Source organism: Rhinoraja longicauda, chromosome 13 (genome assembly GCF_053455715.1).
Source record: "Rhinoraja longicauda isolate Sanriku21f chromosome 13, sRhiLon1.1, whole genome shotgun sequence".
NCBI lineage: Eukaryota > Metazoa > Chordata > Chondrichthyes > Rajiformes > Arhynchobatidae > Rhinoraja > Rhinoraja longicauda.
Window position 1 is genome coordinate 32,199,276 of NC_135965.1, and position 24,019 is coordinate 32,223,294.

Here is a 24,019-nt window from a genome sequence, read left to right on the forward strand (position 1 = left end):
CCAATCGACCCATTCTTTCATCATATGCCAGTCCCACCATCCGTGGGAATTAACCTGGTGAACCTATGCTGCTCACCCTGAATAGTAAGAATGTCTTTCCTAAAATTAGGAGACCAAAACTGCACACAATGCTCCAGGTGTGGTCTCACTTTACTTTCAGTGACTGGTGTACAAGGACACCCAGTTCTCATTGCACCTCCCCTTTTCCTAATCTGACACCATTCAGATAATAATCTGCCTTCTTGTTCTTGCCACCAAAGTGGATAACCTCACATTTATCCACATCATACTGCATCTGCCAAGAATCTGCCAACTCACACAACCTATCCAAGTCACCCTGCAGCCTCATAGCATCTTCCTCGCAGCTCACACTGCCACCCAACTTTGTGTCATCCGTAAACTTGGAGATGTTACATTTAATTCCTGTCTTAATCGTTAATATATATTGTAAATAATATTTCTTTCCTGTAAATGAATAGCAATTATCTTTTGTAAATATTAGCATAAAATAGGGGTTTATATATATATATTTTTGATTACAACTGTTTTTTGAAGAACAATTGACAATACTTTGCAAGGAGTGTTTCTTGAGATCACGAGGCAAGTGACTAACGCAAAATTCTCAGTAGAATTCTCAGTAATATTCATCATATTCATCAAAAGGCATGGTGTGGAGCTGATTTGAATGAACACTGAGGCAGGTAACCAAACTTTCAAAGTGTTTCAAGATCATCATATTCTTCAATCATTAATACTGTTTTCTCCCCAATTTCAATTGGATCAGGGCAACAAAGCAATTTTTAAGTGGCTTAATTTTAAAAGATAAAAGTTAGCCAAGCTTAAAACAATGATTGCTGCCTCTTTTAATATGATTTTAATTTGATTTTGAAATGGTGAATCTACCACCTACTGGCCAATGGTAGTAAATGCAGTTACATTATTTCTGGATCACTGTGGATCAAGTTATTTCCATTTTACATAAGTAAATTGCACCAAAGCACATCATATGAACTTTATGGAGAGAAGGAATGGGTGACATTTTGGGTCGAGACCCTTCTTCAGACTGAATCTCCTTCTCTCCGGAGATGCTGTCTATGCCGCTGAGTTACTCCAGCATTTTGTGTCTATCTTTGGTTTAAACCAGCATCTGCAGTTCCTTCATACACATCGAGTCATAGAGTCATAGAATGATACAGTGTGGAAACAGGCCCTTCGGCCCAACTTGCCCACACTGACCAACAATGTCCCAGCTACACTAGTCCCACTTGCTTGCACTTGGTCCATATCCCTCCAAACCCGTCCCATCCATGTACCTGTCCAACTGTTTCTTAAACGATGGGATAGTCCCAGCATCAACTACCTCCTCTGGCAGCTTGTTCCATACACCCACCATCCTTTGTGTGAAAAAGTTACCCCTTGGATTCCTATTAAATCTTTTCCCCCTGACCCTGAACCTATGTTCTCTGGTCCTCGATTCACCTACTCTGGCAAGAGACTCTGTGCATCTACCCGAACTATTTCTCTCATGATTTTGTACACCTCTATAATATCCCCCTTCATCCTCCTGCGCTCCATGCAAAGAGATCCAGCCTACTCAACCTCTCCCTCTAGCTCACACCCTCTACTCCTGGCAACATTCTCGTAAATCTTCTCTGAACCCTTTCAAGCTTGACAATATATTTCCTATAACATGGTGCCCAGAACTGAACACAATATTCTAAATGCAGTCTCACCAATATCTTATACAATTGCAACATGACCTCCCAACTTCTATACTCAATATTCTGACTGATGAAGGCCAAAGTGCTTTTTGACCACCTTATCTACCTGTTACTTGACCTTCAAGGAATCGGGCACCTGTACTCCTAGATCCCTCTGCTCTACAGTACCCAGAGGCCTACCATTTACTGTGTAGGTCCTGCCCTTGTTCGACGTCCCAAAATGCAACACCATACTTCTCTGCATTAAATTCCATCAACTATTCCTCCGCCCACCTGGCCAATCGATCCAGATCCTGCTGCAATCTTTCACAACCATCTTCACTATCTGCAAAACCACTTACTTTTGTATCATCAACAAACTTGCTAATCTTGCCCTCTATGTTCTCATAAATCATTGATGTAGATGACAAACAGTAATGGGCCCAGCACCGAACCCTGAGGCACACCACTAGTCACAGGCCTCCAGTCTGAGAAGCAACCTTCCACCATCACCCTCTGCTTCCTTCCATGGAGTCAATTTGGTATCCATTCAGCTATCTCTCCTTGGATCCCATGCGATCTAACCTTCCAGAGCAGCATACCATGTGGAACCTTTTCGAATGCCTTATTGAAATCCATGCACACAACATCTACAGCTCTACCCTCATCGTCCTTTTTGGTCACGTCTTCAAAAAAATCAATCAGATTTGTGAGACACGACCTCCCACGTACAAAACCATGCTGACTATCCCTAATCAGCCCTTGCCCATCCAAATGCCTGTATAACCTATCGCTCAGAATACTCTCTAGTAACTTTCCAACTACAGATGTGAAGCTCACCGGCCTTTAGTTCCCAGCATTTTCCCTGCAGCCCTTCTTGAAAAGAGGCACAACATTTACCACCCTCCAGTCTTCCAGCACCTCTCCTGTACTAAAGGACGACTCGTAAATTTCAACCAGGGGTCCCGCAATTTCCTCTCTAGTTTCCCGTAATGTCCTCGGATATATCTGATCACATATGAATTTTATGGTCAAGTCATAAGCCATGCACATTTGTATCTCCTTTTCTCATCCACCCGTGGAGACTTCCTCGACTAAACCAGTTTCAATCACAGTGGCAAGATCTATTCACATGTAGGCATGTTTGCGAGTAGTTGAGCCAAAGGAGCCCAACTCGCATAAGTGCTGATTAAACTTTGATAGTCTGCAAATTTCACTTACTTGTTTAGTCATCGTTAAAGTTTCTGAAAAGTTTGGAAACATTTGAGATCCGTGAACATTAATCAAATGACTAAACCACTTTTTTTTTAAAAACACACATCTTTAATAAAAATTCAAAAATGAAATAGACACATTTAAATAAACTAGAATAATTAAAAGATAATTAAAATAATATAGCATATGTACATTAATCCTTCACAGGCTATGCAAGCAGATTGTACATTTTAAGTGATATGGAATTTCCCCAACTTTGACCTCCACCGATGCATCCCACGAGGAATGGCAGAGAGATGTTCGGTAATTTGGGGCTTCTATCTTACATGCTCTCCTTCACATGTGGAAAACCCAAACATTTTGGGAGTTACATGAAGAAATGAGGAGTGTGTGAAACCTTCAGTTTCTCACTGCATAATCCACCCAACAATGCAAGGAGTACATAGTGTTCACCTTGGTGTTTGTGTCCAGTAACAATTGGATTAAATTGTTGAGTAAAGAAAGTGGGGGATTCTTGCACATGCACATGAATAAAATGAAACCCTTTTATTCACTTACTCCGGGCATAGGTACTTAATGTTTATCTGATTACTTTTCCACCTACCCATTCAGCTAGTTCTAATACATAGAGCATTTGCAAGGAATCAATTTGGACCAATTTTATACCAAATTAACAATGTCAATTGTCAATAATAGGTTCATTGGCATCAATCTAACACGTTTATATATTACATTGATTTTGGTGCATTCCTTGACCATCATCAGTTTTATTAAGTGTAGTATGAACTTTATAGTGTAGTATGAAGGTCATGTCTGAGCCAAAGCAAATGATGTCCTGAAATAACATAACTATTATGACCGAAATAACATAACACATAATGCACACCTATTAAAATTCATCCAATGTTACCTGCTCTTGGGTAAGTGGGCAAACTCTCCTCAACGGTTCCCTCATCTCCCACACATGTATACTTCAGTGGAACATGTGTTAGATACATTACACTTGAAGATCTTGAGTCAAAAAATATAGTGAAACACACATCAACAGCTTGCAAAAGCCTCATAAAGAGATTTCACAACATTTACAAGTTTTAGTAAGTTTGTTTACATCTGTAACATTTGAATGAAAGTGGTTAAAAACTGTAATTATTTTTCAGATCCACGCTCAGCATAATATATCTTCAAATGTTGTTGCCAACTTACAATATTCTTTTTTCATTCAGAGGATTCATTCTTGAAAAAAATTATTATTTTTGAACTGTTCAATAGGAAATAAATGCCTGCATGTTTTACTTGATTTGCCATCTGCTGACGGAGGGGGAAGAGATGAGTTCTATTTTCTTAAAATGTTTAGGAGCAGATATTTCTATGGGTGATCAAAGGGTTTGTTTTAACTACCTGCATAACAAGAAGAATATCAATTCTGATATTCGTGAAGGCACAGAAAGTAAGCCTCAATTTCCATCATTATGTCACATGTGCTCATGTTCATTCCATGAATGTTTGAATCTGACACGTTTCTCTACCGGCACTGCCACACAGGAAGTAAGTAAGCATCCTACCCAAACCTCGCAGGAGATGAACCCAACTGCTTCCACGGTCCTGAGAAGCCACCAACAGAACCGTCCTCGGCAGCGCCCATTCTCAGACATTGGCCAGATGGCCTGGTTACTTGGTCGCACTGAACATGTGGTGAAATATAAACTAGACAGTGAAGATGACACGGAAGAGTTATATTTATCACCTTACAAACGATGCAGCTCAGACGAACTGTTGCAAGAAGAAGCGAGAAAGAGGCGGAGGAAGTTGATTGCAGACCTAGAGAACAGCAGAACACAGCATGGCAGGACCTCCGTTGAGGTTTGCAATGAAGTAAGATAAAGCATCATGTCCTCTGATGGGTTATGAGCTGCCGCCACTTTTACACCTTCACCTTCCTCTCATAGCTATGTGTCTCTGGATGCCTCACTTCACAAACTGTCCTCTCAATCATTTGTCTTCTGCGATAGTTTCATTTCATAGTTGGCTCTGGGCTTCGTCTGGCTGTCTCATCTTGGCAGATCGCTATCTTTTCAGAATTATTAGCAGTTTCTTTGGATTTGAAGCATACACTGGAAGATTGGTGTTAAGTAATATGAGATAACATGAAGAGAATGTGTAAATGATACATGGTTTCTAAAATTATTCTATGTTAATCAAATAACTTGGGAAGTTTCAATGAATGTCCTAGTTTCTTATTCTCTTTGCTCTCCTTCCATCACCAACCATTGTGTTAATATAACGTCATACCAAACTAGAAAGAAATATCTTCATATCTAACTGATATTTTGGGATTATGAGCTTGCATGTGACTATGCATCGTCTAAGTTATGTTGATTGACGATTTCCCCTGTTATTCTAAGTGAAATTGTCAAAATGTTCCTTTATGCAATGTTTAAAGTCTGACTTGGGATAGCAAATGGGAGAAGTTTCCCCAGAATTATTTAATTTGTCACAATGCATATCAGCTGGAGATACCCTGACCGCATAACTCCAACAGTGCACCATTTAATTTATTGTTGTAACAGGATCCCTTACTCTATCCTCACCCCATAGAGCATTGGCAATAACCAAGTAACAACATCAGTTTTGAACTCATCTTTCATCAACGATTCACCCAAGCAAATTCATCTTGTTCCTTCTGTGTGCGCAGGTTGCTGAGCAAGCAAATACACTGCTCACATGATTTTCTATAACTGTCGATGTTTTTTGTCTGTGGGATTTGTTTCATCTCTTGGCTTTCTCTCCCTGACTGCTTTCCTTTGTTTTGGGTATATATTTACTAAAGTGCTTCCAGTCCTACATTGTAGCTTATACCAGGACAGGAGCGCATAATCATCTCATCTACCTGGAGGTGTTGCATGTAGTCCATTCTTCATCTTTGAGGATAGCTAAATAATCATTTTATAAATATCAAATAATTTAATATGGGTTTGTTCCAACTGTGTTAATTATAAATTTTATTATATTTAAAAGACAAAATTATCTGTGTTACATTATTGTGTGCTTTATTTAGATAAATGGGTCAAATCTTTTTATTCTTTTTGCATATTTTGGGTGAATGGACTGACTGGTTTCTATGTATCTAATGAGCAGTCAATGACTTATGGTCAGAATAGAGCAAAACTGAACTGGTTAGTTATTTAGAGAATACAACTATATTGAATTATTTATCTTCTCCATAGGTTGGAAAGAGATTACCGTATCTGCCACCTCTCTCTGCTACCTTCAAAGACATTCCCCTGAGATTTCTTACCTTATCCCAGAGCACACCGACAGGACTGGACTGTATAGGGCATAAACGATGGATGGCAACTTCTGGTAAGTAATCCAAGATTATTTAACAAGGGTTTTTCTTTGAAAAAGCAAATGGTACATCAGTTGGTACATCAAGAGGAGGAAAAATCCTTGCGTCTTTGCAGGCCAGGCCCCGATAAACTCTGTTTCAAAATGTTCACAATTCTGACTCATATATATATATATTTTTTTATTTTATCTATTATGTATTGTCGGAAACAAATTTGAAAAGACCCAGAATTGTGTATACTGCACCACAGTAAACTACTTGTCCTGATTTGTCCAGTTCACAATGTTTGATCTGTAGCTTAGTCCTTCCCTCAGCAAAGTCTACTGAATGCACACTCGCCCCAGACTGTGGACCTCATGAACATTGAGCTATCTATAACTTTCCAGAGCGAAACAATGACTTAGTTACCTGAAAATGCCGGGTGTTCTATGTAAAGTTCTTATGAATTTTGTTGACATTATATGCAATATTTTTTTCATTTAAACTAATAGTTAATCAATGAATTATCAACTGAAGTACTTAGATTTGATACAGCAAGAGCAACTGAAGACTGAATTTTTTATACACAGCTTACATATTAAGAGCGATTTAGGCTGTGGTGACTGGTAAAAATTGACTTCAGATCTCTTGTTGAGATGGAGAGAAATAGGATCAAATAGGTTCTTCACTCCTGCTTTCCATCCATTGTTCGATGGAAAATTACCATTAGGTGTACCAGTTGAGACAAGACTTGGTAAACTGGAATGCCCATTTCCATTAAATCCATCACTATTTCGCTTGGGAGGAACAGCACCTCATATTTCGCTTGGGTAACTTACACCCCAGTGGTATGAACATTGACTTCTCTAACTTCAAATAGCCCTTGCTTTCCCTCTCTCTCCATCCCATCCCCCTTCCCAGTTCTCCCACCAGTCTTACTGTCTCCGACATTCTATCTCTGTCCCGCCCGCTCCCCTGACAACAGTCTGAAGAAGGGTCTCGACCTGAAACGTCACCCATTCCTTTTCTCCCGGGATGCTGCCTGTCCCGCTGAGTTATTCCAGCATTTTGTGACTACTCACTGTAATCTAATTTTAAGTCCCTGTTCTACTCTCCCAATGTAGGGGTTACTGCTGCTTCTTTACATATTAGATGCTTGTTTTATCAAGGGTGTAGTGGTCCCCACAAGAGGTAGATGGGCAACATTGTTTTCCATTCTCCCCATGTTGTGTACATTGCGCAGCCAGCATATTTGAGGTTTGCCTGAGTTGTGAACTTCCACAAAACCTGTGGTCTGCCCTGGGATTGGCTCCAATCAATGGCTACACAGGTACTGATATGCTTGGCCAGGTCATTCACCAGGCTAATGTGTCCAAAGAATTGGTGCCTCCTTGTTAGGTAGCAAAAATGAAAGAGAATTAATAACCAACATGCCGGGATTATTGTCCTGAAGAGAAGAGTCCTTTTCTAATTATTTGAATTTAGGGAAGTCTGTTGGCATTGGAAAGGAATGTGTTGTTAACTATACTGCTATTGCGGAACCTTTATTTGCAATGAATACAACTCCTGGGAGACAAATATCCATGTATTTTTGAGTATGGTAGCTAAGAAAAATAATGTACAGTAAATAAGATGACAATACCGGTTGTTTTATAACCATTGATTAATATACTTCTTTAAAACAAACTGCTTTTTACAAATTCGGAGACCACTATTGAAAACAATCCACAGGTAAATACATGTTAAAAGCTTGACTGCTTTTTTTCTTCTGCCTTGTTTGATGATTCAAAGCCATCCAACACAAAAACAATCTTTATAGCATTCAGATTTTGAATCACATTGAATGCTCAGGATATTATGTGGAAATGATTGCTGCAACTCATTTATTTCATAAAGTATCTGGGAAACAATGTCAAAAGTTATTCCTCAGACAGGGTTGCCATGAAGTGTAGAGCTATGAGTTCTCATGAAATAGGGGCAAATATGAGCAGAATACCTGGGTGATCTTGTTCTAAAGAAGCAGCAGTAACCCTAGGCTTGTATACACTGGAATTTAGAAGGATGAGAGGAGATCTTATCGAAACGTATAAGATTATTAAGGGGTTGGACACGTTAGAGGCAGGAAACATGTTCCCAATGTTGGGGTAGTCCAGAACAAGGGGCCACAGTTTAAGAATAAGGGGTAGGCCATTTAGAACTGAGATGAGGAAAAACTTTTTCAGTCAGAGAATTGTGAATCTGTGGAATTCTCTGCCTCAGAAGGCAGTGGAGGCCAATTCTCTGAATGCATTCAAGAGAGAGCTGGATAGAGCTCTTAAGGATAGAGGAGTCAGGGGGTATGGGGAGAAGGCAGGAACGGGGTACTGATTGAGAATGATCAGCCATGATCACATTGAATGGCGGTGCTGGCTCGAAGGACCAAATGGCCCCCTCCTGCACCTATTGCCTATTATCTATTGTCTAATGAGATGTCTGATATCCACACGATCTTTGATGTCTATTCAGTTGACATCAGGTGTGTTTTCGTTGGTGTGTTTGTCACGTGTTAATATGGCATCTGGTGTGAATCGAGCAAACATGTTGTGGCATTAAATTGCACACAATACTGATGTGACACTGCAGTGCCATTTTGTGAATTGGCATTTCAGCTTGCACTCCCTTTTAATCTTGCATAGCTGAAGGTGCAAGCAAGAATAACAATGATCTCTCACCAGTGCTACTTAAAGAAAAACTCAACTACCTCCTCTGGCAGCTCATTTTCCATATACCCATCACCCCATCTTGCTTGAAAAGGTTCCTATTAAATCTTTCCCCTCTAACCTTAAACCTATAACTTTGTCTGTGTAAAATACTCTGTGCATTCACTCTCCGTTCTCTCATGATTTTAATGACCTTTTTCACCATTGCCATCTCTCAGCATCCTGCGCTCAAGTCCTAGCCTGCCTAACCTCTCCCTATAACTCAAGCCCGCAAGTCCTGGCAACATCCTCGTAAATCTTATCTCACTCTTTCCATTCTTTGTATGGCAGGGTGATCAAAACTGAACACATTACTCCAAATGCGCCCTCACCTGCTGTTGTACAACTGTAACATAACGCCCTAACTTCTGTATTCAGTACCCTGACCGATGAAGGCCAATGTACTGTAAGCCTTTTTCACCACCCTGTCTACCTGTGATATCACTTTCGGGAAATGATGCACCTGCACTCCGAGATCTCTCTTGCTCCACAACACACCCCAGAGCCCAGCCATTCAATATGAAGGTCCTACTCTGATTTCACTTCCCAAAATGCACCTCAAACCTATCTGCATTAAACTTCATTTGTCATACTGCAGCCTGCCTGTCCAGCTATCATTTTTTGATAACCATCTTCACTGTGATACTACCCAGTTTACTGTCATCTGCTAATTTATTCATTTCACCCATGCTGTTGCTTATATTAAAATAAAATGTTTAGGTTTTTCAAGCAAAACTCTTTCACATGACACCAACTGCATAGTACACATGTATAATTTTTATCAGATACAGACGTAACTGTTATATTCATTTTTAATCGGCTTTAACAAAGTAGAGGAGCAGAGCACAATGGGACAGGTGACTCCAAATTAACTCACAACAACCACCTTTATCATAGGTAGTCCCACAGGATAGAGGATGACTGGTTTTATTCTGGTTCTATGGATTCTAAAGTCATGTTGTGAACAATAAATACTTTCAGAGATGCAGCTTGTAAAGTGGTTCACTCGTCTTGCCATTTATGCAGGGTCTCTGTGCGTTACCAATACATGGACTCTAGATTCTCAATGCCATCCCAAATGCTCCTTTTCCAAATTGAGTAGCGAGGAGAAAGAGGTTCCCAACAGTTAGGGGAGAATGACAGACACACAATGCTGGAGCAACTCAGCGGGACAGGCAGCATCTCTGGACAGAAGGAGTGGGCGACCTTTCGGGTCGAGATCCTTCCTCAGACTGAGTATCAGGGTAGTGGGAGGAGATAGAGGAAGGGTAAGGTGTGAAAATGAGACATCAAAAGAGATGTGGTTCAAGGAAAATGAAGATCAAGGCGAATGATTTGAGCACATCTTTGGATCTTTTCCTTTAAAATCCTTTTCCCATGGCAGCTCAGGAGAGTTTTGGGAGTCTAAAGAAATAAGCAGTATCCTCAAGGGAGCAATTATTCCTCTAGTTTTTTGAAACAATTTATTGGCAGTGAAATTCTTATGAACCTATAGGTGGCGTACAATAGCCAAAGATGGTCGGTTAGGAAAATGGATTCTAACCTCATTGCTTTGTTCTCATCCTCAAGTCAAGTTGAATTTACTGTCATATGCTCAAGTCCAGTGAGGTACAGGTGTAAGGAAAATCTTCCTTACAGCAGCATCACAGATTGATAGACTTGAATTGAAACACAAAAACATAAATTATACATAAATTTACATTAATTACATGTAAAAATTAAAAGTGCTGCGAGGCAGTACAAAGAAAAACAGGTCTGAAAAAACTATAAGGCATTGATGAGAAACACAATGGGGGAAAAAAAAACAAATCCACGGTGTGGAAGAGGTGTGGTCTGTTGTATTCCAATGTTGAGTTAGAGTTGTGCAGATTGGTTCACGAAACTGAGAGTTGTAGCAAAGTAGCTGTTCCTGTACATGCAGGTGGCAGCTTCAGGCCTCCGTACCTCCTGCCCGATGGCAGCAGTGAGAAGGGGGCATAACTCGAATGGGTAGGGATCCTTGATGATAGTGGCCCTTGTGGCTAAAGGGATCAGGGGGTATGGAGAGAAGGCAGGTACAGGTTACTGAGCTGGATGATCAGCCATGATCATATTGAATGGCGGTGCAGGCTCGAAGGGCCGAATGGCCTACTCCTGCACCTATTTTCTATGTTTCTATGTTTCTATTGAGACTAGCTTCTTGAGGCAGCGTCCCATGTAGATGCTATTGATGGCGGGGAGGGGGTTGTCCATGATGGACAGGGCTGAATCCACCTCACCCTGCTGCCTCTTGTGTTCCTGTGCCATTCCAGACCACAATGTAATCAGTCAGGACATTTTCTTCAGTGCGTTCATGACCTCATAAAGCACTTTGCAGTTAATGTAGCACTTGTTGGAATGTAGTCACAATGAAATGTAGTTACAAATTTATATGCAGCAAGGTTCCGCCAGCAATGCCGTGGTGTTGGCTGAGGTATGAATGTTAGTCACAGAGCGGGGATGTGTCGTGGGATTTTCTACCTCTGCCTGTACTTGATTTCTGGTTTCACCAGACAGGCTGTGCATCTGGCACTGCAGTACTCCCCCAGTATCACCCTGCGACCCCAGCCTAAACCTCCCTGACAACCTTACCATCTGTTTATTTGATAACAAATTAAATTGACTCGAGTATGACAATTATCTTTTTTTTTTAAATCAATAAAATTCCTCTATAAGAACACAAAGAAGCTGTCGGCAAAGAACCACTGGTGTAAACTCAGATTTATTACAAGCTTCACCACAGTTTGAGAATGTTATTGAACGTTAAATTATACCTGTTGCATCTCCCTCTTCAAATTTATTTCAATTCTAATTTCAAGCTTCATAAAATTGGTTATCTAACTTTATTTGATGTAGGAGAACAATTTTCAGGAGCTATTAAAGGGCTCAGGTCTTCCTCCAGATTAAACACAACCCCTTCTCTATGCAACAAAGGTCCATCATATTTTCCACAAAGACTCAGAGATTTAACAGAGGTACCAGCCTCCTGAAAGGTTGTCATAAGATTTTTTGATCTTCCTTTAAATAAATTGTTTCACAGTGGCAGCAGCTGTGAGATGCTGCCTCACAGTACTGGAGAACTGGGTTTGATCCTGACCTCTTGGTGTCGTCTGTGTGGAGTTTGCACGTTCTCCCTGTGACCATGTGGGTTTTCTCCGGGTGCTCCAGTTTTCTCCCACATCCCAAAGATGTGTGGGTTTGTAGGTTAGTTGGCCTCTGTAAATTGCCCCTCGTGTGTAGGGAGTGGATGAGAAAATGGGATAACATAGAACCAGTGTGAATGGGTGATTGATGGTCAGTGTGGAAACGGTGGGCTGAAGGGGCTGGTTTCATGCTAAAAAACAAGAAACCAAATTGTAAAGTAGCAATGAGATATGGTCATCCTTAATCCAAGTGGTTCTAACAGTTCATAAGTTCATGTGATAGGTGCAGAATTAGACCATTCGGCCCATCAAGTCTACTCCGCCATTCAATCATGGCTGATCTATCTTACCCTCTTAACCCCATTCTCCTGTCTTCTCCCTGCAACCTCTGGCACCCGTACTAATCAAGTTAAATTTACAGCTGAAACCAAACACTCCAGACATAACTATACAATGCACCATTCCTGAAGATTAACGATCCATGGTCTCAGTAATTGGTTGTTGATACTGTTGGAGGAAACCTTTAATCAAATATGACATCCTCCTTTATGGATCAGTGTAACAGTACTGTCTTTTTCTCTTTAAATGTTGTTGAGCAGTAAGGCATTAAAACAGTCTCTTCAGCCACCGAGTCTATGCTGACCATCACACCTACTGTATTTACACTAATCCCATTTTATTCTCTCCACATCCTCATCAATTCACCCCAGATTTTTGCAATATATGCACACACTAGGAGAAATTTACAACGGCAAATGAACCCACCAACTCATGGGTTTTTCGGATGCAGGAGGAAACTGTAGTAACTGCGAGTAACCCATGTTGCCACGAGAAAACGCAATCTCCACTCAGACAACATACAGACTCCACACAAAGTCGGGCCTGATGCCACAGGTCTGACTGCTGCCGCTGCTCTCCACTGAACAGTCATTCACATCAACGATATCCAAAAGGATATACATTTTTTAAGGGAAATGGCCACAGGAGATTCCTGTGCTCTGACTACTCCTGGTGGTCACCCATCTCCTGGGTGTGACCACTATATTATAATTCATATCTATGACACACTCCGTCTCTGGACAATCCTGAGGTCGTCGAGTTGCAGTTCCCTCAAGAGGTTGTCCAGGAGCTGCAGCTGGATGCACATCCCACATGTGTAGTCCTCAGGAACACTAAGTTCCCACATCCTGCAGGAGGAGCATACCAATACCCTAACTGCCATTCCTACTGCACTAAGACCAAGGAAGAATTACAAATAAAAACAGACCTTACCTTATCTTGCCTGGCTGAAGTCTCCTGAGCCATAACTTCAGCACTTACCCTCAAAAAAAGCACTTCACCTCAACACAGCTTTTCCCAATGCAGGTGCTCCCAATAGGCCACTCCGCTCGTGCCTGCCTTCCATATTACACTCCATTTGCCAGATCTTTGCCCAAATCACATAATCTGTCCTTTGTGGGTTATTTTGGCCTGTCCACTTTATTTTCATCTCTAGCTTTGTTTTGTCATCAGCATTTGGCAACTCTTAAGTGATAATTGGACAGATATTTCACGGAATCCTCCTAATTCTTAGGATTGTCAGAGCAACTATCTGGTCCAACCTGGTCCTATGCTGCCCTACATCTATAAGAATAAATTAGTTTAGTTCCACTGGAGAAGACCTTGCATACTTTCCTAATCCCTTCTAATTCTTCTGCTAAAACAATAGTGTACTGTATAGCCATAACTAACAGCTGCTATTTTCTGGTTTGCTGTAGTCATTCTCTCGAGTAAAGTGCTGCTGATCCAGTTCTTCATCCTCTTGGCCCAGGAATTAACCAAGTGAATCCTTTTTGGATTGCCTCCAATGCCAGAATAGTTGTTTTTAAAGAATGCCTGAGTAATTCAGGTGTGGCCTCATTAATACCTTGAACACTTGTAACAATGCTTTTTTTCCTTCCAGTCTCTAACCTTCTTTATATAACATATAACATATAACAACTACAGCATGGAAACAGGCCTGTCCGGCCCTACCAGTCCACGCCGACCATTCTCCCTGACCTAGTCTCATCTACCTGCACTCAGACCATAACCCTCTAATCCCCTCCTATCCATATACCTATCCAATTTACTCTTAAATAATAAAATCGAGCCAGCCTCCACCACTTCCACCGGAAGCCCATTCCATACAGCCACCACCCTCTGAGTAAAGAAGTTCCCCCTCATGTTACCCCTAAACCTTTGTCCCTCAATTCTGAAGCTATGTCCCCTTGTTGGAATCTTCCCCACTCTCAAAGGGAAAAGCCTACCCACGTCAACTCTGTCCGTCCCTCTCAAAATTTTTAAAACCTCTATCAAGTCCCCCCTCAACCTTCTACGCTCCAAAGAATAAAGACCCAACCTGTTCAACCTCTCTCTGTAGCCTAAGTGCTGAAACCCAGGCAATATTCTAGTAAATCTCCTCTGTACCCTCTCCATTTTGTCGACATCCTTCCTATAATTTGGCGACCAGAACTGCACACCATACTCCAGATTCGGCCTCACCAATGCCCTGTACAATTTTAACATTACATCCCAACTTCTATACTCGATGCTCTGATTTATAAAGGCAAGCATACCAAACGCCTTCTTCACCACCCTATCCACATGAGATTCCACCTTCAGGGAACAATGCACAGTTATTCCCAGATCCCTCTGTTCCACTGCATTCCTCAATTCCCTACCATTTACCCTGTACGTCCTTTTTTGATTTGTCCTACCAAAATGCAGCACCTCACACTTATCAGCATTAAACTCCATCTGCCATCTTTCAGCCCACCCTTCCAAAAGGCCCAAGTCTCTCTGTAGACTTTGAAAATCTACCTCACTATCAACTACACCACCTATCTTAGTATCATCTGCATATTTACTAATCCAATTTGCCACACCATCATCCAGATCATTAATGTAAATGACAAACAACAGTGGACCCAACACAGATCCTTGGGGTACTCCACTAGATACTGGCCTCCAACCTGACATACAATTGTCAACCGTTACCCTCTGGTATCTCCCATTCAGCCATTGTTGAATCCATCTTGCAACCTCACTATTAATACCCAACGATTTAACCTTCTTAATCAACCTTCCATGTGGAACCTTGTCAAATGCCTTACTGAAGTCCATATAGACAACATCCACAGCCTTGCCCTTATCAATTTCCCTGGTAACCTCTTCAAAAAATTCAAGAAGATTAGTCAAATTAGTTTAATAAAGGCTAATGCGCTATTTACTTTAAAAAAAGACACCAAGTGTAAGAGTAACTCAGCGGGTCAGATAGCACCTCTGGAGAACATAAATAGGTGAGGTCTCAGGTCGGGACACTTCTTTAGACTTTCCTAACTTGTCTGTTTTTTTTGTGAACTGTGCACATGAACACCTACATCCCCCAGTACTTTGTTACTTTTATATTCTTCTGACAAAAGTGCATGACCTCACATTTTCCTACATTAAAATCCATTTTTGAAGTTTTTTTTCCCACTCACTCACTCAATCTATCTCTGCCCTGTGGCAGTTGAAATATCCTCATTGCAATATGTTCTCACACCTATTTTGTGTCGTGAGAAAAATTCAATACATTACAATCAGCCCCCTCCCTCCAAGTCATTAATATAAATTGTAGACAACAGAGGGACAAGAATTGATCTAAGTTATATTCCTCCAGCTTCAAAAAGACCCACTTATGCTGACCTTATTTATTTTTCTATGTAATACCCAGTCACCTTGTTAATTATTTCTGAATCAAAATTCATTACATCTACAGGTTCTCTTCTGCTGAATCTGCAGATGCATATTTGTATTTTCAGAAGGCATTTAACAAAGTGCCACATAAAAAGGCTGGTGCATAAAGGAAAAGAAAATAGATTTAATCTTCCTTGATGCATTAAATGATCAACGAGTACAGCTGCAGTGCCTAATCAAGACCCCCCCCCCCCTCCCTCAGCAGAATATTTCAAAATTGGCTCCAAACAAGTGTCCCAACATAGGCATAAAGTGCTGGAGTAACTCAACGGGTCAGGCAGTATCTCTGGAGAAGGAGATGTGACGTTTTGGGTCGGGACCTCAGACAGTCACCTATCTTCCTCCAGAGATGCTGCCTGATCCATTGAGTTACTCTATCATTGATATAAACCAGCATCTGCAATTCTTTGTTTCTACATTTGGCTTACTCAACTGTGTCTACAAGTGTCCAAACAAGTTGGTGTCCACCAATTGAAAGGATATGTATAATCGTGAGCGGCCTTCTAATAGGAAGCATTCCTAATGTATGGCAGCTATTGTCACATGGTTATCAGAAATCAGAGAAGCACACCACTCAAGACATTTAAATGCCAGTTGCACATTGTGGCTGTCATGGAGGAGAGGGAGGCTGGAGGGGAAATGGAGAGAGCCCCAGTGCCTTGTGAAAGGAGGGAGACACATGTTCACAAACATACACCTGTACCACCCATCATAGATGGTTGCCCTGAACCACTGAATAGATCTAGCCTAGAAATGATAATAAAAAGTGTGTTTGCATCATCGCTTCTATCGTGACAGAAACTTCCATCGGTATGCGTGAAGTCAGCTAGACTGGAAGAGACACTGTGTGGGAAATGGCATTTCATCTGGATAAGAAAATAATCCTCCTCCTTCTTCTGAGAATTCAGAGCACTGATGCATCAATTATGTGCATTCCTCAGTGTTACATTCTCCTGAAGCCTCCCTGTGGTATTTTGAGCACAGCCTGAGCACGCAGGAGAAGGGAGAGGGAGCAAGGGGAGGAGTGTCACAGTTGAGTTTTGGTGCTTTCTTCTGGTGGCCCATTTTGCACCAGGTGGACTTAAGCACAAAACCTAACTGGTCATCTCCATTGTTTATTTGTCATGGCGAACCACAGTTGTTTTCTAGATCTGGGAACTCTCATGAAGTTTGGTGAACACCTGACACTGGGAAAAGAGTGAAGTTACGGTGATGCAATGGCCCATTTCATGCACTGGGCTACATTGACTCTTGTTCACATAGCGTTGAAAAATCCAGCAATATGTGGTACAATTTCCAGGCAATATTGGGTGATATTGAAACAATTCAGGAATTATTGAATAGTAAACTGCAATGCAATCCAGGAGTGTAATAACAGTGAACCTTTGCAATCTGAATTGAATGGCTTACCTTATGTAACAGATATTTTATAACTTTAACAATGCCAGAATAAATCACTTAATAAGAAGCAGGGAAGTAAAAATCATGAAGTTGATTTATTTTATACTCAGCAAATGAATACAAAGTGAGGGAGGTAATCAGCTCTCACCTTTACTTGATCTACTCCAGAAAATTAACCCAGATAACACATAACAAAGGAAAGCATGCCAATACAAAATAAAATACTGCAGATGCTAGAAATCAAACACCAAAACATAAAAAGATGGAAATGCTCAGGAAAACAGGCAGCATCTATATAAGGAGAGGAAAAGGGAATTGTTGTTGCAGGTCAGTGACGTTGCATCAAAACTCAGTATCCCGTTCTATTTATACTTACATCAACTTTAATTTCCCGATCAGCTTTTGGATAGTAACTAGCTTTGACTTTGAGATTAGTCATTTTGCATTAATTAAGTCAGAGTAGGTCTCCAGATAGAGGTGCCAAGAGTCAAGAGTGTTTTATTGTCATACATCCCAGATAGAACAATGAAATTCTTACTTGCTGCAGCACAACAGAATATGTAAGTATAGTACACAGTAAATGAGAGAGAAAAAAGTCCAGTGTGTATATATACACATACTCACAAATACACACTCACACACATATATATATATACACACATATATATATATATATATATATACACACACACACACACATATATACACACACACACACACACACACACACACACACACACACACATTATATATAGGTACATGCGTGCATATGGATTCTTCTCATGTTTAATGCTTACTGGTGAGATCTTTGCCTGCGATCTCCCCTCAGCCATCTCCTGCCCTTACATCCTGTTCTTAATCCTCGGCGGTGGCCTGTTCACATGCCCCCTTTCCAGGAAATGTGAGGATGATCTTGCTTCTTTTCCATTCAGTGGCCTGATCAGGGCGCAGCTGTGAATGAACAACCGGTTTTATCTGAATGTTGCTTTCGCTCGCAGAGCTTAAATTAAAATCGTGAGCTTGGCTTCCTTAAAAAAATTCTAACATACAGAAACCTGGCAATGCTGTTCTGTCTGCCTTGCAGCTTGTTCCTGCTCTTTGAGCAGCTTTCGCCAGCAGCATTAGGATGACCACAATTATATTCTCAAGGCCTGAAGACAATCGCATGGAGCAATTCCTCGGCTTACATTTCAACATAATTCATCCCAAAAATCTTTCATGCAATGAAACATAAACATAAATGTCCAAAAATATAACACTGACCTATGAAGCATGACTAACCCTTTAGAGCACTGACTTTGCCACATACCAAAGCAAACTAAATAATGATGCAACATACTCGGTCTTTAAATTCCAAATTGTTCCGCCTGGGTTTATGGAATAGGAGAGTTTTGCACAGTGCGTTACAGACTCCTGTACCTTCCACAGATGGGAGTTGTACACTCCATCTATGATTCCCCTACAAATGGTTTTTGTGCTCTGTGCAAATTACCTGACGTTGCCATCATAACGAGGGAAATAAATTTTTAACATGGATAGTTTTATCGTGCCATTAACAACAAATATTGTGAAGACCCCTACAGAGAAGCAATACTGGATATCAAAAGCTTTACTTTCTTCTCACCAAACCAGCTATTTGTTCCATTAATATAGATATTACTTTTCAAACATGTGCATTTCTCATTCTCAGTATGTGTGTTCTGCAATATAAATGTATTTTGTGTTTAAACACAAATTCTATAGCAGATCTGCAGTTTTCTGGGCTGGTTCTACAGTAAGTCATGGAGCCCCCTTCAGTGGACCCCTGTGACATCACTGCATGTATGTGAGACTGATGCAGCTAGTGTTCAGTGAGGGATTTGCAGCCAGTCTGTCATCAGAATGTAAGTAGTAGGTAGGTACCACGCTGAAGGCTGATTGCGACAAGGGCGGATCCTTCAGCTCGGGCTTGCAGCCGGCTTAGCACAGGGGAGAGGGCAACTCTCTCTCGGACAGCCTGTCCACATGAGGACCGAACAGTGTGGTGAGTCGAGTGGGTCACACACTGCTGGAAGCTGCAGCAGCAACAGCGGCAGCTCAGGGCTGTCTCCTGGCTCAGAGTCGGAAAGCAGTTACGGTATCAGAGGAGTCCTGTCAAGGTACTGGAGCTTGGAGAGCCTGCACTCCACTTGTGGTAAGCATCTCTTGATCTCTGTGCAATTGATTGACCTTGTGTAACATCATCTGCAAACACGGGGAGATAAATCTAGCTGATACCTTAGGCACAGAATGAGGGGACTCTCCCTTTTTTCGACAGGTTGCTCCTTTTAATCAGCAATTTATTTGGCTGTCCCCTTCTATTTTAATTGGGTAATATCTAGGTATGACAGATGAGGGAAGAAATACTTTTAAAAACATCTAATGATGATTTATATAACAAAGGAAGCCTTAAATCTCTCTAATTCCAGTGTGAGTTATAAGCATTCAGATACCCGAATCCCTGAAAATCCTAGGCAGCTTTCCCTAGTTCAGTCTAGTGGGAGTTCGTGACACTCACTGAATGTAATGAATTTCAAACATGGGTTACTGGATTGTTGCCCAGGTCAGAACTAATTGAATTAATTCGGTGCTGTGCCTTTGGAAACAGTTTTGGTTCCAAAAGGTTTGTTTTCATGTGTTTTGTGTGGAAAAAAAACCCACATTGTTTCTCCACATTCTCTCTGCTTTCTGATCCTTCACCTTGAAGACATTTTTGAGGCCAAAGAATGAACTGTTCTGGTGTTTTTTTTTGTTGCCGGCAAGAAGCCACCAAAAGTTTGAACAGAATGTTAGTTCATTCTAAACCTGTTGTAATGTCTTTCTTTGCAACTAAATTACCATCAATTAGCTTTTAAAACTTAACAGGTTAGAAAAGCATAGAAAGGAATCTTACTCGTGGCACACCATCGAAGTAATGCTTTTATTCAATGCCTCACCAGAGGAAGTGAAACCCGAAGGATCTTGACACCTTTCTTGTTAGGATTTGAAGATTATAATAAATAATATCATTTAACTTTGTCATTTAAACTTAAATCCTAATTAAGCAAAGTTAAGATTCTAATTAGAGGTAACACCACCCCCCACCCCAACCTATTTTCTTCCCCCTCTCTTCTCCCTGCCCCACCCGGGTGCGCACCCATTTCTCTCACTATCCTGCCCCTCCCACTTTCCCTTCCCCTGTCCCCTTCCACCAATATCCCTTCTTCTCGCTTCACATTTATTATCTTACACCTTGGTGTCTCCTTTTCATCTCCAGCCTTTGTCCACTAATTTGCCAATCAAACCCATCCTCACCTGTATCAATCTATTTCATGCCAGGCTTTATCCCGCCACACCTCTTTGACAGTTTTCTCCCCTCTATTACCATCAGTCTGAAGAACAATATGATATGATACAATACAACACCATATAACTTTATTTATCCCAGTAGGGAAATTGATCTGCCAACCGTTATAAAAACACAAAATCCATGAAACATGAAATTAAAGTGACGAGTGGAAAGGATTGGATTTGCAAAGATTGGGAAGGGTGGGGTGGGGGAGTCAGTCTACCCCACGACAGAAGGGGGAGGAGATGTACAGTTTGATAGCCACAGGGATGAAGGATCTCCTGTGGCTTTCTGTTCGGCATCTTGGTGGAACCAGTCTGTTGCTGAAGGTACTCCTCAGGTTGACCAGTGTGTCATGGAGGGGGTGAGCTGTTTTGTCCAGGATGCTCCGCAGTTTGAGGAGCATCCTCCCCTCCAAGACCACCTCCCATGAATCCAACTCCGCCCCCAGGACGGAGCCAACCTTCCTGAGGAGTTTGTTAATCCTATTGATGTCCGCGACCTTCGCCCTGCTGCCCCAGCACATGGCTGTGAAGAAGATGGCACTGGCTACCACTGATTGGTAGAACATCTGCAGCATCTTACTGCAGATGTTGAAGGTGCGGAGCCTTGTCAAAAAGTGCAGTCGGCTCTGTCCCTTCTTGAACTGGGCTTCAGGGCCTCAGCATTGAAGAGTGCTGATCCAAAACATCACCGATCCTGGTCTTCCAGAGATGCTGCCTGACCCGCTGAGTTACTCCAGCAATTTGTGTTTTATTTTAAATAAACTAGCATCTGCAGTTCTTTGCATCTCCAGCTTAAGATTCTACATCATCTGTTTAAAAAGATGCCGATGCTGAAATAAAGTAAAATGGGCTAAAATGCTTCTTCAATTTACTTTTGCTTGATGCCAATGACAACTCATGGCTTTTCTTCCTCAATGCAAGGGAAGGCTTGGCTTATATTTATGCATACTCAGTAATGTAAATGCAGTGTTGAAACTAAGAACAGCAGATTTTCATTTCAAATTATTAGCATCTCTCACCTTGATGAATCTCAAGTAAAAATAAAACTGTTATATTATAATAATAATCTGCATATTATAATCTGTATTCTCAGATACAAAGAAAGAGTTTAAAAGCCTTTACGCATCTTTTAGAGATTCAGAATATCATAAAGATTTTCACAATGACACTAAACTTACTACTTAAATTTAGGATATCAGGGCCTCAGCAAATTCCAGAGAAAACTGACCTGAGGTCCCCTAGAGAATGTTGTCCCGTTTAGCTGAAGTACACATCACATGGAGTAAAGCATCTCAAGGCCAAATAAATAGCTTTTAATTGTAGTCACTGTTATAAGGTGAAAAAAAACCCCCAAAGCCTTCATATTGATAAAATAAAAAGACTTTTTAAGAACTTATGTTGAATTCGCACTTCAAGTCTTGGTGGCCATTGCTTCGTATTTAGGGTTGGAGAGGGGAAAACAAACTGTTGCCTCCGTGGAATTGGAGGATATTTACACTTATTCCCTGAAATACTGCTGCTAAATTTGGGGAAATTTAAACCATAACTTCAAATACACAGGGAATATTGAAATTACATCTTAAAAACCGTGAGAAAGGGGAGACAATGTTCGCCTTCTCCTGCCCCCCCCCCCTCCCCCCATGAGCTCATGGTGATGGTGCAATTTGCTGGTTGTGGAAGGGGAAGGAATCATTATCCCTAATGCAAGTGGGCTTTGGACAAGTTACTTATCCACGGGGATAGTATAATTACACTCTGGCAGTGGTCTGCAGTATTCATAAAGATCCTAGAATAGGTACAGATAGAATGTTCACTTCACCCATTTGTACTTCTGAAATGTAGTTGGGGTAGTGATAAAAATGAAGACCTCTATTGTCAGGTCACCAGAAACCTATGTTGGACATCCTTTGGCGTCCACAGTGGCCTCCCCCACAAATCCCACCTTCAACTCCATTCCTTAAGGTAGGAGGTGGCCATTGGAAATTAAAAGGGTAATGCCTCTCAAATATCTGTTAGTGAACTGAAATCCACTAATCAGAATGAATAATCCATAGGCAGGTGCTCCACTCCCACCATGGCAGCGGTATATTTAAAAAATAATATAAATATAGCACCAGGTTGTCATTAAAAAATGTGCCGAATGGCCTAATTCTGCACCTATGATTTATGAACATGAAAAAATGAATCAATATATGAAATGTTATAATTAAGGCTTAAGCAGAGACCAAACATTTCCTGACCTTGCTTCCGGAGCTGGTTGATCAAACAATTCCAGCATTTGAAACACAAGAAAAGAAACCACTGTTGGCAGTAATTTTAGACAAAAGCTTAATCTGTTTGTACAACAGATTTTCAATTATGTTAACCGACTTGAAGGAAGCAAGATCATAGCAACCAATAGTAGAGTGAGAAAATTCAGTGCTGCATATTATCATCAGTGACATTCACATTTAGCCAATACAGCCATCTTATTTCAGCTTGCCGAACAAAGTAAATTTTCCCTTAAAAAGACACACAAATTACTGGAGTGACTCAATGGGCGAGGCAGCATTGACCATAGTCAATTCAAACAGGTCCTTCGGGCCAAATTGTCCATGCTGAGCAAGATGCCCATTCAACAATAGTCCCACCTGCCTGATTATGTCCCATATCCTTTTAAACCTTTCCTATCCATGTACCTGTCCAAATGTCTTTTAAATGTTGTGATAAAATCTGCCTTAACTACCTCCTCTGGCAGCTTGTTCCATATATCCACCATCCTTTGCGTGAAAAAGTTGTCCCTCAGGATCCTATTAAATCTTTCCCCACTCATCTTGAACTTATATCATTTGGTTCCTGATTCCCCTACTAGCTGGCATTTACCCTATATATTTCCCTCATGATCTTATACTCCTCCATAAGATACCCCTCATCTAAGGAATAAACCCCTAGCCTGCTCAACCTCTCCCTCGAGTCCTGGCAACATACTCGTAAATCTTCTCTGCACCTTTTCCAGCTTAACACCATCTTTTCTGCAACAGGGTGACCGGAACTGAACACAATACTCTAAATGTGGCCTCACCAATGGCTAGTACAACTGTAACATAACATCCCTACTTCTCTACTCTCAGGAGCATCTCCGGTGAAGATGGATTGGTGATGTTTTTGGTTGGAGCGCTTCTTCAGGCTGATTGTGGTGGGTGCAGGACAAAACCTGACAAGTGATAGGTGGATACAGATGATGGGGGGGAGGGATGGGGTGGGGGGGGGGGGGGTGAGGGTTGATAGGTAGATGTTTGGGCAACGGCCAGAGATAAAGAGCCAAAAATTGTGAGATATGGAGAGAAGCATCCAACAATGTGTCTATCAAAAACTCCCCTTACCTGTATC

The 24,019-nt window shown here is 41.2% G+C and overlaps 1 protein-coding gene across 6 annotated transcripts in view; it reads left to right on the plus strand.

The window, feature by feature from the left end:
- LOC144599625 (rho guanine nucleotide exchange factor 4-like) overlaps nucleotides 1–24,019 on the plus strand; it is a 322,645-nt gene that overhangs the window by 198,873 nt on the left and 99,753 nt on the right. For 3 of the 6 annotated variants that reach the window (XM_078410740.1, XM_078410739.1, XM_078410741.1), the window contains 2 exons: nucleotides 4,458–4,787; nucleotides 6,140–6,275. In XM_078410740.1, the coding sequence (XP_078266866.1) occupies nucleotides 4,458–4,787; nucleotides 6,140–6,275 (466 nt within the window). Of the gene's footprint in view, nucleotides 1–4,457; nucleotides 4,788–6,139; nucleotides 6,276–19,189; nucleotides 19,473–24,019 lie in introns of those variants that run through there. The other 3 variants (XM_078410743.1, XM_078410742.1, XM_078410744.1) reach the window with 2 other exon arrangements.